The 17006-nt window shown below is 45.0% G+C and overlaps 3 protein-coding genes across 4 annotated transcripts; 1 reads left to right on the top strand and 2 right to left on the bottom strand.

Moving 5' to 3' along the window:
* The first annotated feature begins 1429 nt into the window (after positions 1-1429).
* On the top strand, positions 1430-3485 carry LOC119286187 (ubiquitin-like protein 5). 2 transcript variants are annotated; one of them, XM_037565550.1, is made up of 2 exons: positions 1430-1803; positions 3218-3485. In XM_037565550.1, exon 1 carries the CDS (start codon positions 1564-1566, stop codon positions 1783-1785), a length of 222 nt encoding a protein of 73 aa, XP_037421447.1. In that variant the 5' UTR covers positions 1430-1563; the 3' UTR covers positions 1786-1803; positions 3218-3485. The 2 variants fall into 2 exon arrangements, with proteins under 2 accessions (XP_037421447.1, XP_037421446.1); XM_037565549.1 differs by having other exon boundaries at positions 1432-1803; positions 3213-3485.
* A 770-nt stretch (positions 3486-4255) lies between these two features.
* On the bottom strand, positions 4256-6239 carry LOC119286186 (structure-specific endonuclease subunit slx1-like). The gene is made up of 3 exons (XM_037565548.1): positions 5876-6239; positions 5299-5405; positions 4256-4781 (listed from the first exon to the last, which is right to left on the bottom strand). The coding sequence occupies exons 1-3, from the start codon at positions 6106-6108 to the stop codon at positions 4618-4620; spliced, it is 504 nt and encodes a 167-aa protein (XP_037421445.1). The 5' UTR covers positions 6109-6239; the 3' UTR covers positions 4256-4617.
* Positions 6240-6917: 678 nt separating this feature from the next.
* Positions 6918-12780, bottom strand: LOC119286185 (suppressor of mec-8 and unc-52 protein homolog 2-like). Its single transcript, XM_037565547.1, has 11 exons — positions 12725-12780; positions 12058-12198; positions 11908-11957; positions 10684-10798; positions 9734-9782; positions 9554-9646; positions 9229-9297; positions 9028-9151; positions 8179-8537; positions 7580-7966; positions 6918-7447 (listed from the first exon to the last, which is right to left on the bottom strand). Exons 1-11 carry the CDS (start codon positions 12778-12780, stop codon positions 7178-7180), a joined length of 1713 nt encoding a protein of 570 aa, XP_037421444.1. The 3' UTR covers positions 6918-7177.
* Positions 12781-17006: the final 4226 nt, after the last annotated feature.

Raw genomic sequence — 17006 nt, 5'->3', positions numbered from 1 at the left:
ACAACATTGAGCGTTAGTATGCAACAATGATGGCTAGATCGTTACCTAGGCGAGTGGCCTTGCAACACAGGGTCCATCTTGCAGCGTCAGCTCCCCTCGAGCCTACAACATGGGCACCCCTGGCTTGCAGCAACCGAGGTGACTGGCGTTGTGCGGCTTGGCTCCAGCGTCCGCTTTGCAACTCTGGGTGTTGGTCTATAGGTAGAGGAAGGACTGGAGAAGATGCAGTGGTGGTGTTGGGAGGCTGTTAGCCAAGGCTATGCCGAGAGAGCACATTATGAGAGATTTGTGGACATGAGCAGAATGGTGGGCGATGACAATGATGAGCTGGCTCGATTGACAAGGTTCTAGAGAGGGTGGACCAAAGAAAAGATTGTGGCATCGTACAATTAAGCTCCATGCGGCAGCAACACACATAAGCGGGTTATAGATATCTTTTTAGATGTAGAACCGACCATAAATAAGAACCGCCGATACATGGCTCGTTCATTACGCTTGTTCCACGATGTTGCATCACGAGTTTCATGATGTTGCATGGAAAAGGCTGAAAAAACAAAAACTCAAAGTGCAAGGACCGAAAACGTCGGTTGGCTCGGGTGAGGTGGGCATGAGCCAAAGGTCATTCCTTAGCCAGTGGTGGGCGCAACAATCTGGCAAGGTTTGACTGTTGTCATACATAAAACTTGCATTGTATAGCAGATGTATATAATACTTGTGTCAAGATTTTTTTTTGAGAGTACGTCAATAGCGTACCATATTTTTATAGAAGGCAGAGAGTTTAATTATAAGAAGCCAACCACCAATGCGAACATTATAGGTCGGCACACACGCAACATCGCTAACCACTAGTCTACCCTCTCACGAAAGGATCTAACCCTCTTGCTCCTATGCCTGCAAGCTTTCATTCTTTGATTTCGGCCATCATCATTTCAACTAACTCTGGTGGGGTTCTTTGTTGGTGGATTCTGTTGAAAACCCTCGCGTTTCTTTGCTTCCACAGCACCCAGGCGTTTCTTTGTTTCAAAAATGAGTTGAGTCGCATATGAGGGTAACCTTCGTCACACCTAAAAATTACTTCGAACAAACACCGCCCTTGGCGAGGCTCAAAGGGGGCTGTAACTCGATGCAAGCGCCGTCATGGCTAATGGTGGTAAGTGTCGTCTTGCAAAAGTCCATTAGAGTTACGTCATCCACACCAATGATAGATTTTGAGTATGAATTACGACACTACAATGTGCCATGTGAAGGAAGGAAACAGATTGTTCTCAACGATTTTCGCCGGTCGATATAGTAATATAATCGGACGGTTTTATCAAAGAAGGGTGCAGGGCGTCAGCGCTGACGTGTCCTGATCAGGACGCCGAGACCAGGTGGCGTACGGCTGCGTGGAATCTACGCCGTCTATTTCCCTCTGGACGAACAGAAAAGACAAGGACGGCTCCCTCCTGCGACCTGACCACCACCACCCCCAATTCTCAATCGAAAAGCACAAGGCCGCTGCAGCTCTCGCCGGGGCTAGGGTTTCGTCGATCGATCGATCAGTCGACGCGAGCGGGAGCGAAGATGATCGAGGTGGTGCTCAACGACCGCCTGGGGAAGAAGGTGCGCGTCAAGTGCAACGAGGACGACACCATCGGCGACCTCAAGAAGCTCGTGGCGGCGCAGACCGGGACCAGGGCCGAGAAGATCCGCATCCAGAAGTGGTACACCATCTACAAGGACCACATCACCCTCGGCGACTACGAGATCCACGACGGCATGGGCCTCGAGCTCTACTACAACTAGCCTCATCACCCCCGCCATGTATATTGTTATTCCCCTCGCCTTTGCATATGATTCCTTTTTATTACTACTTATAAGGGTTTGTTGTCTATGTGAACATGGTTCTCCTTCTGTTGTCGAGATGAGAATCTCAAATTAAGCATCTATTATTATCGCTATGCCGAACATGAAGACGCCTGTTTTCTGTTTAATTTTCAGTTTGTATGCAAAGTCAGAATTCTTGAACCATGGCCATATGTTGTCCTGAAGTGCAATGAACTAGAAATTGTGGGTTTCCGTTTTACTGTGAGTTTCTTATTGAAACGCTGCTTTGCTAATTGATAATGATATGCTTGCGTGTGTTATAGTTATCAGATGGCGGTGGTAGATTAGTTGATTTAGTTGATGAGGTTTATCCCCTTGTTGATTCTTGTAGTGTTAGCAAAAATACCAGGGATTGCTTAGGATAACTTTTCTTACTGGCTTTTGTTTGCTACTTGTTCGTTGGTAGGTTCTAGCCCCTCGACAACTGGAGAACTCGATTGATTTATTAATGGATGGGAATATTTTAACATAGCAAGATAACTTTGGTGTGATTGATTCTGTTAACTACTGTATTCTACAGCTGTAACATTGGTATGATTAGTAATCTACAGCTGTAACATTGTTATGATTTAACTAGTACTCCCTCTGTTCCTAAATATTTCGATTGATTTATTAATGGATGGGAATATTTTAACATAGCAAGATAACTTTGGTGTGATTGATTCTGTTAACTACTGTATTCTACAGCTGTAACATTGGTATGATTAGTAATCTACAGCTGTAACATTGTTATGATTTAACTAGTACTCCCTCTGTTCCTAAATATTTCGATTGATTTATTAATGGATGGGAATATTTTAACATAGCAAGATAACTTTGGTGTGATTGATTCTGTTAACTACTGTAATCTACAGCTGTAACATTGGTATGATTTAACTAGTAATCTACAGCTGTAACATTGTTATGATTTAACTAGTACTCCCTCTGTTCCTAAATATTAAGACGTTTGGGCAGTTTAAATTGAACTGCCAAAACGTCTTATATTTAGGAACAGAGGTAGTAGAAAGTAACTAAACAGACGGTTTGTGTGGTCATGAAAGCTGAATTTATTTGCATATATGAGTGATGCATCTGAAGGAGAGTAAATTGAAAAGTTGACCATCAATCAAATGCTTCATGCTTGAACTTGATAATTCATTTACAGTACCTCCCTTGGTTTTGCTGATATGGCACTGCTCTGCTCTGTGTTTGCAAAGAAAAGAATTAAAATCTTCCATGCAAGTACATGTTGAAATTATGCTCTGTTTTGCTTTCCGTGTTTAGTCTGACAAAGACAAAGCTGACTTTGCATATTGAATTTACATGCCTATTTCATTGCCATGCCACTAATCATCGCGCCATTGCAGTGCAGGTTCGTCACCTATCGTTGCCTGTGATGAGCGTTGGTTGCATTCCAGTCCCAGTGTCTTCAGAGCTCGATGTGTGGGCTGAACTCCAGCGAGCTACTATATAAGTAGTGCATTATTGTACCCATGATGATTATTGACAGCCTGAACATACTTTTCCTGTGATCGACCTGCGAATCTAATGTGCTGTTACTGTGAAGTTTATAAATAACATAAACTGTGTTACCTGGGGTTGTGATGATGGCAGTATTACACTGTCACATCATGTTGTTATGTTATAAGGCATTTGCTCTGCTTAATTTTCACTCATTTTCTCCTTGGTTTCCTATTGGATAACACAGGCGCACTTTGCAGGGGAAATGCATTTGGAGCACCCGTGTACCTTGCACCCCGTATATGAAAATAGCATTAAAAAATATTAGGAAATTTCAAAAAATCTGAAATTTTGGGATATCAAATCTGGATGCCCATCGTACACCCGTGTTCATTTTTGCGGGGAATGGTGCGCGTAGTACCCGCGGCGCAGAAATTACGGTCGGGCATATGATGCATCCAACTTTTTTTTCTATACATACGAATTCTTTGTCTTTATTCACTGACATTACAACATTCCCCATGAAACTGAACACGGGTGTACAACGGGCATCTAGGTTTCATATCCCAAAAAATCAGAATTTTTTGAAATTTTCTAATATGTTTTTTATTGCTGTGTGTGGCACCTGAGAGCTACAAATCCTCTTCCCACTTTGCAGCTCTTAGATTGACCAAATATAACTATGTTTGGTTTTAATACAATGAACATGCTCAAATTTCATAGTCCTTTTGCTGGCAAAATACGTTGAACTAGAAAAATGCTGAAAGAGACGCAAATAAGCTGCAAATAAGCTACTCCCTCCGTTCAAGTCTTTGTAGAGATTCCACAATAAACTACATAGTACATAGCAAAATGAGTGAAAATCTGCACTCTAAAATACATCTATATACATTCATATGTGGTCGTGAAATATCTACAAAGATTTATATTTAGGAACGGAGGGAGTATATCTCAACATAACAACGCAAGGGATCAATCATTATACAAAAATACATTTTACACCATTCTTATCCAACCCAGGCTAAACAATGCCTGATGCTGTCAATAAAGAGCACGTACAAAAAAAATTGCAATCACCAGCTCACTCGATTCAGGTGCCTTCTTAGCAAAGACAATTGCCAGCATGATCATTTGGCTAGCAGATGAATGTGTCATGCATGCTCATTTGAGCTGCAAGACATGGGAACCTTTTTTGTACAAAACCATGGAAGCAGAAAAGCCTCTACAAAAAAACCTCGCCAACTTCGTAAGTTAATGGATGATTTCTTGCATAGTAAAACATGTGTACATACAAAAATTGGAGAAACGGCCTCAGCTTGAGTGCCATTTGATGTTGAGGTGGTTGCAATCCAGAAAGGTTTTTACTCTGCTCAATGCCACTTCCCGGTGCTGCAATACTGCATTCATGCCAGGCTCACTCCTCTTCCGTGTCATCTTCTTGGAGATGTTCTTCCATTTCGATTCAAACTCGCATGCTGAAAAAAAAAGGTAAATAGAACATCTTGCTCATTTAAACTTGAGCACAGAAACGGACATTTTCTTTCGCTGTAAGAACTAAATATGCTCTTCAAGGATGTATACTGCGAAGTACTCATTCTGTGTTCAAAAGTGTCAATGGACTAATAAAACAATCAAATCTGCTGACCATGTTAGCATTTCTCTAATGTGAAGAGAGGGAAAGAAGCCAAAAACTAATGGCATCGATCTACACCAAACAGTGAATTAATCAACAAACCGCCATAACTGAATGGTCGTTAAACTAAACAAAGTACGAAATTATAGAAGAAAGGTGGACCACTCTATTGCACATCAGGATAAACACGCATGTAGGTGTTTAGGATAAAGCATGGTGTTTAGGATAAAGATGCATGTAGGTGTTTAGGGTAAACATAAAGTTGCATACAAACTAGAGCATGGTGTGCAATTCTAGTGGTACATCAATCTCGCTCAAAGCATGAAGCTGTAGAAAGATGAGATTTTTACTTAACTAACCTTCACTTCTGTTCGTGAAGCCTTCGACAAGGCATGCGAGATTCCATGGCCTTCCAGCAGAAGAGGCTTTGGCACCACCTTTTAACTCGCCATTATGTTGTCTCAAGCTAGAAAAAGAATGATCCTTTCGTTAGGAAATAAGAACTTAAGTCATGTGATTAAACATAGTATTCTTTTTTGTGTGTGTTTGTGTAAGAATACTTCCTAACCTTTTATGCACCCCTAGTCCCAACACGAACACAAAAAGAATCTCAAGCTACATGCCTGAGCAAGACAAGACAGCCTAAAAAACAATCATGGCAGCGACAATATTATTCAGGCTTTTATCAGAGGAGCCAATTCTCAGTTACTGGATCTTGTTTTATTTTCCAGGGAATCATCAGCAAACACAAAATTGTGGAAGCAGTAGAATCGATTAATCTTCTTTAGTGTCGAGCTAATACAAAATTGCAGTTTCTCGAGGGGATTGCAACCAAATGGAGGAATCAATTTGAAAGTTCATCCAATTCACCAGGGCCACCTGAGGCTATATCAGGCTGAGAGTAGAAACCCGAAAGGGAAAAGGAGGATGAATCACCGCCGAGGGAAGTCAGTCGTGACGCCGACGTATGTACGAGGGGCCCGGGAGGAGGAGATGAGGTAGACGCACCACGGCGCCGCCTCCTTTTTCTTCTTGGCGGCCTTGGGCGGTGGATCTCCGGACGCGGGGGCGGAGGAGGCCGATACCGAGGAGGGGGTGGCCTTGCAAGACTTTGGAGGGAGGGTGGTGCGGGGAATTTTGGCGACCCGGAAGGTGGCGGAGAGGCTCATCTCATCTGTCGCCTCGCCGGCGACGGGAGGACCTCCTCTCCAGGGGAAGGGGATGCATCCATGGACGAAATTTACGAATTGGAGACTTGGAGTATAGGGCTTCTCATCAGTGGGCCGCCGAGGGCTTGTTGTTCATGGGTCGTAACAAAAGTCTGCTCATGTTTTGCCGCCCGAGAGCGAGACCATACAGAGGCTTCGCTTATTTCAAAGAAAAAACTGAGAGGCTGAGTTTATCTTTTGTCTCGAAAAAAAACTGAGAAGCTGAGACTGACAGCGAGACCATTTGAGAGGCTAGATTTTTCTTTTAAAAAAAGCTAGTGTTTGCGAACTAAGCGTAGCTTAGATGGTTAGATTTTTAGAAATGATAATTTTTGAAAGTTCGTATTTTAAGCATGACAACCCGAACGTGTTTTTATGGCAACTTTAGTCGACGCCAGGTTGACAAACATAATTTTTTTGTCAGAAAATTGTTATGTTTTAACAACTAAACTTGCCACCTCATGTCAACTAAAGTTGTCATCAAAAAACGTTCGAGGTGACATGCTTAAAATCCGATTTATCGAGGTTTTAGTTTTTTTATGGTGGAACTAGCCCATCAGTTTCCTAGACCAGCATTTATTTAAGACTTTCCGGAGATGTTACAGGTCTTTTTTTAAAGAAAAACGAGACCATGTCCTCTCTGTGGTTTATGGCGCCGCCGCTCAAAGGCATGGGAGCACAGCCAAGTAGTTTTTCGGTAGTACGGAATGGGGGCGAGTGGGATGAAAGGAATTAGGTGAAGCTATTTTCCCCGTGACAAGAGACGGATATTTCCCGCGGAAGCCACCAGATCAGAATCGTCTCCCACAATTTTACATGGCCTCTCTTATCATGTCTGGTACTTTTGCCTGACCTGACTAGGTGGGACCATCTGGTTTACATATTCTACAACGAATGCCATGCAAGACTAATGTCCATCAAAAATGAAACTACAGGCTACAGACTTAATGGTTTCAGCTCACAAAAGCATGGCCGTTTCACAGTTCCAACAAGACAGACGAAAAAGAAAAACAATGGATGACCAGTTAGATCAAGCTCGCTGTTTCTTCCCGCTGGGTAGATCGTCGTCATAATGCCCTTCACCTCCATCTTTATCGCCCTTCTTCCTCGCCAGGATCTTGTTGATCTTGTTGAGGTCGTTGCTGAGCTTCTGATCCTTGTTCTGCTTCCTGGTCTTCCTGCCATCCTGCATCTTCACACCAAACTGGAATGCCGCCTTTGGCATGGCTTCCTTCTGATCGTTGTATTTCGCCCACTCTTCTTCCGTCTCAAAGTCCCACCGGTGAAGACGGCCCTTCGCCTGCTCAAGTATCGTCATAGTTAGAATAGAGTATGGACATGAAACCCTGGTAAGTGACACCTCACATATACTCGTATACGTTTCAAACATAGGCTTGTACTGCAAAATCAGCGCAAAAACAGATTCACTTACCCGCCCGCCCATATCCATCTTTGACAAATCATCTTCATCGTCACTCCCTGCGATCTCTTGATTATAACCCTGATAACCAGGATAACACTCAGAGTAACTATCTGAAATAAAATTTGGGTCTTTCTCCCGCGCATCTTTTTCCCTCAGCTGCTTAAGCCTGTCATCATCACGCTTGAAGACAGAACCTAGACCCTTATCCTTGTCTGCTTGAGTCATCAACCTTGGATCCTGAGATATATTTGGGTCAACTAATACATCGTATCCCACAGTACCCTGTTGCATGTACTGTTCTGGATAAGCCAGCTGCTGTTCAGCATACTGATAGCCTGACCACTCGCCTTGGTATCCAGCAGCTGCCATTTGGGCTTGCATAGCATCATAACCATCCTAACATCACAAGAGACAAACCTTCAGGCATCTGGGTTAAAAGGAAAACAGACATTTTGTTTCCTAAACTACAACAGCTAGTTTTGTAGCACACTGGAAATGTAGACTGATAATAATATTTACACTTCCGCTAAACAATCAACCTGCATCATTGAAACACTACGTACTATATTCACCAGAACTGATGTTGCTGAACATAAAAAGAAAATTACCATTGGCTGTTGCCAAGCTTGAGCAGGTTCAGATGGTTGAATAGGACCATACACAGGTTCATTCAAATTGGACTGATTCTGATGGACACGTGGGGATTCATCCATATCTTCGGAGATGGGGCTCTGGCTCATTTCCTTGTTAGGAACAGTATAGTCAACTCCATCTCCAATGAATATGTCATCGTCATCTGCTCTAGCAACAGGGACAGAATGTTTCTCCTTTTCACTGAAGTTACTCTTTCGTGGGGGTGGGGGTGGCGGTGGCATATCCTTTTCAGACTGGTGTTTCTGAACAGAACCATCACTTTGGGCAGGTCGTACTGCCTCATTGTAGACACCACCTGCCAAATTATTCTTCCCTGCGATATAAAAAACAAGACAGTAGTACAGAAATTATAGTAACATCATATATCACAAATGATTTAAGCCAATTGATATATCACAAATAACCAATACTAATTTAACTACTGAAATCAAGCAGAACAAAACCAAGATTAGTATACATAACACAAGCACCAGAAGTTAAATCTTGACAGAAGTTTATAAGAACAATTGAATTAAAACTAAACCATCTTAAGTATTAATCTTACTTTTGGATGTTTTCTTTAGATAAAAGGCGCAAGGCGCGCTCAGCTTTAAATTAATAAAGCCAAACAAAGGCCAGACTTTGCGATGTCCGTAACAATATAAACACTCATCCAACATTTCTCCTTCATACAGAAAAATTACTCTAGCATGTTTTCTCACGCCTTAATGAAGAACGCTTCCTGTAATCCTGTTCTTAGGTCTCACTCTAATATCCTCTACTATGATAGATTGATAGAACCACTTTCATTTTGAAGCACATACCTTTTGTATCCCTCTCCTTTTTCTTCTTCTTCAAGACCTTCCCTGATGATCCAAGTCTAAGGTATGACATGATTTTGGCAATCCTGTCAAGTACAGAGCCATCCACGCTGACAGTGACCATTTCCTGTAGAAACAAGATAACCGTCTGAGCAATAAGATAACACAGTTACAAAAACAGCGACATGGTTACTGTTCCAGTACCTCTGGGACAGGGCAATCAGCTTTGCTCCTGTGAAGAGTTGTTGGAATATCACTGTTAAGTCCATCCTCCTGGTTGGAACAAGAAAAATAATTAACCACACATTGCGTATACTGAACTGTATTAAAGAACTGAACACTTCCATAAACAAGAAATTTTCGTTAAGCCTACTGTAGGAAGTCTGATCATTCCTACAAAGGAAAACAGGAAAGAGATTACAGTGTACACAGCATGGCCACTATTACTACAAGTGAGATGTGTATAATCATCAGCATTACGTAATTAAGCACACAAAAACACCAACACGAGAAATTTTGAAGACAATACCATATTGTAAATAAATGCCATCCGGCCAGGAAGAAACATATCATTCGCCTTTGTCATGCTTTGCTGTTGCTTTACAGTCCACTGGTAGACAGACTGCAATCAATGAAAATGTCAATCAGTATCCATTTTATGTTACATAGGTTGTGTGCAAGTTACACTAATAAATAAAATGAATTATACCTTTGCAATTGCAGTGCGGAATGAGACTGCCCGGTCTTCTTTTGTTTCCCTGAAAAGGGAAGTGAAAAATAATGTAGAAATGCTCCCAACATCCTAAAGAGATCTAGAGAAGGGCATAACATCATACTCCCTCTGTAAACTAATATAAGAGTGTTTAGATAACTACTTTAGCATTCTAAACGCTCTTATATTAGTTTACGGAGGGAGTACTTCAGAGGGTTCACCCCTACTTTTCCAGTTCAAAATTTTCAGAGATACACTATATTTTTGTTTTATTTCGACACAAGGTCATGCTGGTGACTGGTTCAGGAAATAGGTTGCTAATGTTATAAAGAGCCGCAGCAGGCACTGGCGGAGCTTCATATAGGCCAGGAGGGTACTGGCCCATCCTATCCCTGGAAAAGTCCTTGGTAATGTGTACATGTTTAGCTACCATAATGTTTGTGTTTGTTTCACTAGCTTGGCCCCCTCTTAGGTTTAGCTTAAGCTCTGCTAGCAGATATAAATGTAAATTATCCATCAACAGAGAGGCAGAGATAGAACAAGTTCGGCTTGGTCCCTCTTTCCCACAAGTCATAAGACAAGGAAATTGCATTTGTCTCTCATAAGTCATAAGACAAAATGTCCATTTCTAACAGATACTGGAAACTGCATCATCATAAGAAACTCTTGTCCAAGATCCCAACAGGAGGGTACTTGGCCTCTCCTCTCTGAAAATCATGTCAAAATCCTACAAAGAGCTAGCAAGAGGTTGTCCAGTTTGTTCTTCCATAGTGAATTCAGATCATTAGTTCAATTTCATACAAATGAAAATTATGCAAGTGACAGCACTCTTGTTGGCATATTTACAGGATCCTAAATGTGCATTAAAATCTGGTAATTTTCATAAAAGCCCTACTCAGTGTTACAGTAGTGTTACATAGCTAAAGCTATACTGTGGTTGCAAGTACCTCGCCTTGGCATCCTTCCCATCCTCTGCATCAGGCTTCTTGTCAATTTCACTCCGTACTTTGTTTAGTAGAGCAAAATCCAACCCTTTGACCAAATGAGTATGCTCCAGATCGCCTATTAAGAGCATAAAGTGGAAATGGCACATTAATCATAATGTAGTACCAAAGAAAGACAAATTTGAGCATCAGAGATCTAAGCTACCATTTCCAAAACAGCATATCATGTTACCTTCGAAAGTATGTTCTTCTAAATTAACTACTTTTCTTTTCAAATAAAAGAATGTTAAAGAGGATTAACTTCACAAATCAGATCTTTTCCAGACAAGAAAATACATGTACTTAGAGAATGACAGGTCAAAATAGCTCTATTGGGGGAAGCAAAACTAGCCTCTTGTCGACTGCACGTTAAAATGGAACAGATAAAGGCTGTTTCCACAATTTTGATGATTGCACATTACTGATTGACCAGATCAATCAATCATAATGCAGATTTCGTTTTTTTTTTCACCGCATGCAGATTTCGCTCTTCATACTTCATTCAGAAATAAAACTTCTAAAACCATGGCAGGTTTTGTCACGGTCAGATTGCACTCGAGAGGCATGTCCGTCCAGGATAGCAGCAAGCTTCTGCGGGCATTAATTAGGTACTCCCTCCGTCCCATAATATAAGACGTTTTTTGACACTACACTAGTGTCAAAAAACGTCTTACATTATGGGACAGAGGGAGTAGTAGTTTGGCTTTTATGTTTGTAGTTTGCATTGTGTTAGGAAAAGAGTTTAATTAGGAAAGCTTTGGAGTTCAGTCTGAGTCTGTCTCATGGTTGTAACTATAATTTATAAGGAGAGGATCATGGTCAAACAAAAGGGCAAGCGATAGAATTATCAATCTGTCATCTGCCTCGTGATTCTCTCCTACCCCCTAGCACCCCTCTCCTATGCGCATGCTATTCTAGACACCGCTGCATCCTACCATGGCTAGCCGGCGGTGAGGCTACAAGCCGAAGCTGCCTGTACTGGCTGTGACAGGTTTACAGACATAAGGATTTTTTTATCGTTTCTCATTCACATTAGAAGTCTGAAGCAAACTTAGCACAATTCAGACACCTCATGCATATCCTTGCACTCATGTGCATACATTTATTGAGTGCAAGAGGAAACACACATAAAAAAACAAGCAGAAGATGTTTATCATCAAGATAAATAAATATGACAACTATACCAACCTCCAAGGTATTTGCTTTTCTCAATTGAAATCTTTTGGGCATCTTCTAGCCTGTAATGCAAACAATTGCAGAACTTAAATATAGAAGAACATTATGGTAAATTGAGCACAGGATGGCTGTAGGAGACATGTGAATCATGGGGTCTATTACCTCAAATCTGCTCCAGGAGGTGCCACGGCATGAAACGAACCAAGCTCTGTAGGTTCATAGTCAGGGTTTTGATCTTCACGACGCTCCTTCGCACGATCTCGGTACCTTGGTGTCTCTGGTTCTTCTTTTTTGTTCTCCTCTCTTCATGAGGAGATCAATGAGAATTAGGTGAGCAAGAAAGGTATGTTTGAGGTAGTTGAGCACGTATCTGATTTATCATGTAATTTCCTGTTTCTACATGATTTCAGACTCCAAAAACTGGTACATGAAAAGACAAAGAAAGTGTTTGAATTATGCCCAGTATGACAGCATGGCAGCATGGCCACCATGGTAGTAATGAACACTAACCAGAGCCCCCCAGAGTTGTGGGAGACTATTGAGTCCCATGGATTTGCAGGACTCCATTTATTCAGCGCTATCGATATTTAATCATGGTTCTCCTGCTCATGAAACATGCTTACAACGATAATCTGATGAGCAGGATTGGTATGTTTCTGTAATTTTCCCTCAAATTAGTACCAGAACCATCGCCCCAGCTATGTCAACTAGGTGATAAACGTCATTCAAATTCGCAAGCCACATGATATGAACATCAGTACATCACTAACCATGCTATTAGAACAAATCGAAAACAAAAGGTGCAGACAGACAGGTATGCGGGACTCACTTCCGCCGCGCCATCTTCTCCTTATAGTTGCTCTTCTTCTTCTGCGTCGACGACATCTTCCCTGTGTCCCGGGAAACAAAAGCCGGAGGAATACGGCTGCAACCCTAGCACAGGCGACGGGGGGCAGGGGGTTTCCGCGAGGGGGAGGGGGCACGGGATGCGAGGTGGCGGTTGGTGCCTGCTCCCTCGGGTTTGTAATGATACTGGAGTTTGCGCTGGGTTAGCGGGCGGCGGACTGGAGCTTCGGCGGCGTCGGCGGCGTAGATGGTCGGGTCCGTACGAGAGTGGCCGGGATGGGTGGAGACTTGGAGCTCCTCGGGTCTGTGGAGGGAATCATCTGCGCGCTTGGGGCCAGGACGGTAAAGAGGCGATGCCATCCAACGGTGCACGTTTTCTGAGCACCACTGTCACGTTACACTTCCTGCTTTTACGTCGGACCGCGTCATCATCACTGATAAAAGTGAAAAGTGTGAGATTTATCACGGGGCAGTGAACTAATTCGTGGATTTTTCTTTCGAAAAACACAATATGAAAGATGCTCTCACGGTATGCCTCTTGAACCCCCGCATCGCTCTCCCAGGAACGGCACGGGAGGAGTCTTTTATTGGCACCATCCCTCCCCTCCCGCTCCCCTTTCCTCCCCGTCGTGAGATGCTCCGGTGAATTTGGGGGCGATGGCTGATGGATGTGCACATCGGCGTGCTTGGTAGGGGGCTGGGGGCGGTGGCTTGCCGCCTTGCCTCACGTGTGGGGTCTTTTTCAGTATTGTCGAAGATTGGTACGCATAGCTAGGGCGACGACCAGTGCTCACGCGACATGTGGGATTCAGGCTCCGGGCACGTGATTTTCAAGTCCTTGTATGGTCATTGTCGGTGTCAAAACCGGCGGATCTCGGATAGGGGGTCCTGAACTGTACGTCTAAGGTCGATGATAACAGGAGATAGGGGACATGATATTTACCCAGGTTCGGGCCTTCTATATGGAGGTAATACCCTACGTCCTGCTTGATTGATATTGATGAATACGAGTATTACAAGAGTTGATTTACCTCGAGATCATAATGGCTAAACCCTAGAGGTCTAGCTTGTATGGCTATGGTAATGAATATCTCCCCCTCCGGTTTATATAAGCACCGGGAGGATTTAGAGTTACACAAGGTCGGTTACAAAGAAATGAATCTACGTATCCGGTCGCCAAGCTTGCCTTCCACACCAAGGAGAGTCCCATCCGGACATGGGTACAGTCTTTGGTCTTCGTATCTTCACAGCCCATCAGTCCGGCCCATGGCTAACAGGTCGGACGCCCGATGACCCCTTCGTCTAGGACTCCCTCGGTAGCTCATGAACCTGGCTTCAATGACAAGGTATCCGGCGCGTAGATCTGTCTTCGACATTGCAAGGCGGGTTCCTCCTTCCGAACTCCAAGATAGTCTTCGGACGTATTGCTCGTGTCCGGACCTGTAACACACACCCTACACACAACCGCAGAGAGAATATAATAATCCACGAGTCCAATCTGCTGACAACTTTTTACAACATGACATCACGTCTGTCCGGTCATAATTTCAAACCGTTTTTCGCCTGCTGCCCCATGTCTCGAGGCGCGGTTGCTATTCGCATGTCTTGTCGAAGCAAAGATCGTGTCCCCTTATTGCGGGATTCTCATCAATACGGGCGTGGGTAACCCAACCGTGCCATTTACATAGCCCTTGGGAGTAGGCGAATTTTAAGGCGAGTGGGGAGGCGTTCAATATTCACTGCCCTTATAAGGAGATAAGATTCCCCTTCCTTCTCCCACGCCTTCTCTCTTCCTCTACCTTTCCACTCTTGAGCTCCAGCGCCCAAGTTCCCATATGTTTCACACTCGAGGAAGCACTCAACCATGTCCGCATTCGGAGGTCAAGGCAAGTGGATGGCCTCCTCTGTCAAGGAGGAGGACATTGCCGAGCTTCGGGTGGCCGGGTACTTGGCGAAGGAAATTGCCCACCGCCTTCCAGCCCAGGGACAAATCGTCCCCATGCCGAAGCCCAACGAGAGGGTAGTATTCATCCTTATTTCCTCCGTGGACTAGGGTTTCCACTCCACCCCTTCGTTCGCGGGCTTATGTTCTATTACGGGCTAGATTCCCATTATCTATCCCCGAACTCCTTCCTCAACATCTCGGTGTTCATCGTCGTGTGCGAGGCCTTCCTCCGCATCCAACCCCACTTCAGGTTGTGGCTCAAGGTCTTCAACGTGAAGCCGAAGGTGGTGGATGGCCAGCACGCGGAGTGCTGTGGTGCCATGGTGAGCAAGCTGGCCAGTGTCTCCTGGCCAAAAGGTACTTTTGTGGAGACCGTAAAAGAGTGGCAGAAATATTGGTTCTACATCACAGAACCCCGCGGCGCCGCCTGGGCCGCAGCAGCCGAATTCAACTCTGGCGCTCCCACGCGACTCACCTCCTGGGTTGAGAAGAGCCTGAACTGGTGTTCGCCAGACAAGCTGACAGCGCTGCAGACGCGCATTCAAAGCATGATGGATAAAGACATCAAGCTCGTCGACATAATCCAAGTGATGCTGGTGCGCCGGATCCTCCCCTGCCAAAGCCGGAGCCGCCCTCTATGGGAGTTCAATCCAAAGAAGCACCATAACCTGGAGAGGCTCTTCAAAATGACTCACGAAGATGCCTGAAAGTTGCTCTTCAAGGGCAATGAGATACCTCCGGCCATAGATTCGGACCGCGGGCACGACATTAACCACCTCCCCAACGAGGTATGTTATTTTCAACACATCCCCTACTTGCTTGTTTCAGGGATGATATCTAAGCTTTTATTATCGTTGCTTCTTCAGAACTGGTTGAAGAGGGCGAAGCAGATCCGGTGTCCGGTTCCGCTGCCTGAAGAACCAGTCACCCCGCGTTTAGCGAAGATGCTGGAGCCAGCGCCCTATAAGGCGCCGGAGAAGAAGGCCACAGGAAAGGCCAAGGGGGTCCAGAGCGGGCCCCGCCGTAAGGGTGCTTCGGACATGACGTCCGAAGACAAGACCTGCTCCTCCGCCGCCGAAGACGACGATGATGATGAGGAGGAGGAGGAGGAAAGCGATTCTCCCCGTGATGGGGGGAGGAAAAAGAGGGCGGCCTCCACAATTCTGGAGGCGGAGGCGCCTAAGAAGGGGAAAGGACCACTCGTGGGCAGCTCTGCCTGGGACGTCGAGAGCAGTCCGGAGCAACGCCCCCGCACTAAGCCTCGGGCTGCATCGTAAGTGCTAAGCCTCATGTCTGCCTATAAATCAAGTCTCACCTCCTCATTGTACTGACATGATTGGTTATGTTATTATAGTCCTGTCCATGACCGCCTCCAGCGATCCTTGTCAGGAGGTTCGTTGGACTCAAAGGTGATGGCCAGCGAGTCACCGCCGGCCGCTCACTCCCCCAAGGCCAAGGACGACGCAGAGGTGCTGTCCCAAAGGACTTTCCCAGGCCAGGGAGAGGCTCAGGAGGCGCCAGAAGGCGATGCCTCCGTCACCGGACACCAGGGGGAGCCGATCTCCATGGAGACTGGTGGTGAGGAGGGCCGTATTCAGTTCGGCCCTCAACCGAACCCGGTTCAGGAGACCGATATGGCTCCAGAATCTGGCACGCAACCTCCTTCGAAAGAAGGGGGTATGCCTATCCCGCTAGTGACCCCTGTCCAACCAAGGGCACCGGATAATCTGCTGGAAGCGCTGCGAGGCGCTTCCATTGTGGATGAGCACCGCGTTCTTATGAGCACAGTGATTGAAAAGGTTTTGTCCACCAAGAGCGGACTAACCGAAGCCTGCAGCATCCTGCTGACAGGTTTTGAGGTAAGCGGCGCTAAAGAGAAAATCCCAATATAGACAGTAGCCCCTGAGACACTGTCCTTTATTGCAGGAAACTAACGAAAATGTCTGAAATGGATATGCAGGCATCGTTGTTGGCCGCAGCCTCACATACTGCCGAGGTCTCCGAACTAAAGCGAAGACTGGAGCAGGCCGAGGAGGAGCTCGTCCAGGTGAGGAGGCAGGTCGAAGAGAAACAAGGTATGTGATCACCCGTTATGTATTCGAAAAAGGTAAAATGATATGTATTGACCGAAATGCCATGATTTGTACAGAAGCGACGACCGAGTTGAGGCCCTGAGAAAGGCCCTGGCCGAAGCCGAGGGGAAGGTTGTCAAGGAGCAGGCCGCCCGTAAGAAGCTCAAGGCCCGGGTCAACGAAGTCCAACAGGAGCTCCAAGACGCGGTGGGGAAGTGTGAGACCTTGGAGCACAATGCGTCGGCTCA

Source organism: Triticum dicoccoides, chromosome 4A, assembly GCF_002162155.2.
Source record: "Triticum dicoccoides isolate Atlit2015 ecotype Zavitan chromosome 4A, WEW_v2.0, whole genome shotgun sequence".
NCBI lineage: Eukaryota > Viridiplantae > Streptophyta > Magnoliopsida > Poales > Poaceae > Triticum > Triticum dicoccoides.
The sequence above is the reverse complement of the archived record's forward strand: the minus strand, read 5'-3'. Positions and strand labels throughout refer to the sequence as shown.

What these genes read in the sequence shown, in the direction of transcription:
- LOC119286185 (XM_037565547.1), bottom strand. Translation starts at nt 12,780, where the DNA reads ATGTCGTCGACGCAGAAGAAGAAGAGCAACTATAAGGAGAAGATGGCG. An exon ending in GAGAAGATGGCGCGGCGGAA is followed by an intron (nt 12,199 to 12,724) that starts GTGAGTCCCGCA and finishes CTCCTCATGAAG; the next exon opens with AGAGGAGAACAAAAAAGAAG. An exon ending in TGGCATTTATTTACAATATG is followed by an intron (nt 9,298 to 9,553) that starts GTATTGTCTTCA and finishes TGTTCCAACCAG; the next exon opens with GAGGATGGACTTAACAGTGA.
- LOC119286186 (XM_037565548.1), bottom strand. Translation starts at nt 6,108, where the DNA reads ATGAGCCTCTCCGCCACCTTCCGGGTCGCCAAAATTCCCCGCACCACC. An exon ending in ACGACTGACTTCCCTCGGCG is followed by an intron (nt 5,406 to 5,875) that starts GTGATTCATCCT and finishes TTCTTTTTCTAG; the next exon opens with CTTGAGACAACATAATGGCG. An exon ending in CTTCACGAACAGAAGTGAAG is followed by an intron (nt 4,782 to 5,298) that starts GTTAGTTAAGTA and finishes TTTTTTTTTCAG; the next exon opens with CATGCGAGTTTGAATCGAAA.
- LOC119286187 (XM_037565550.1), top strand. Translation starts at nt 1,564, where the DNA reads ATGATCGAGGTGGTGCTCAACGACCGCCTGGGGAAGAAGGTGCGCGTC.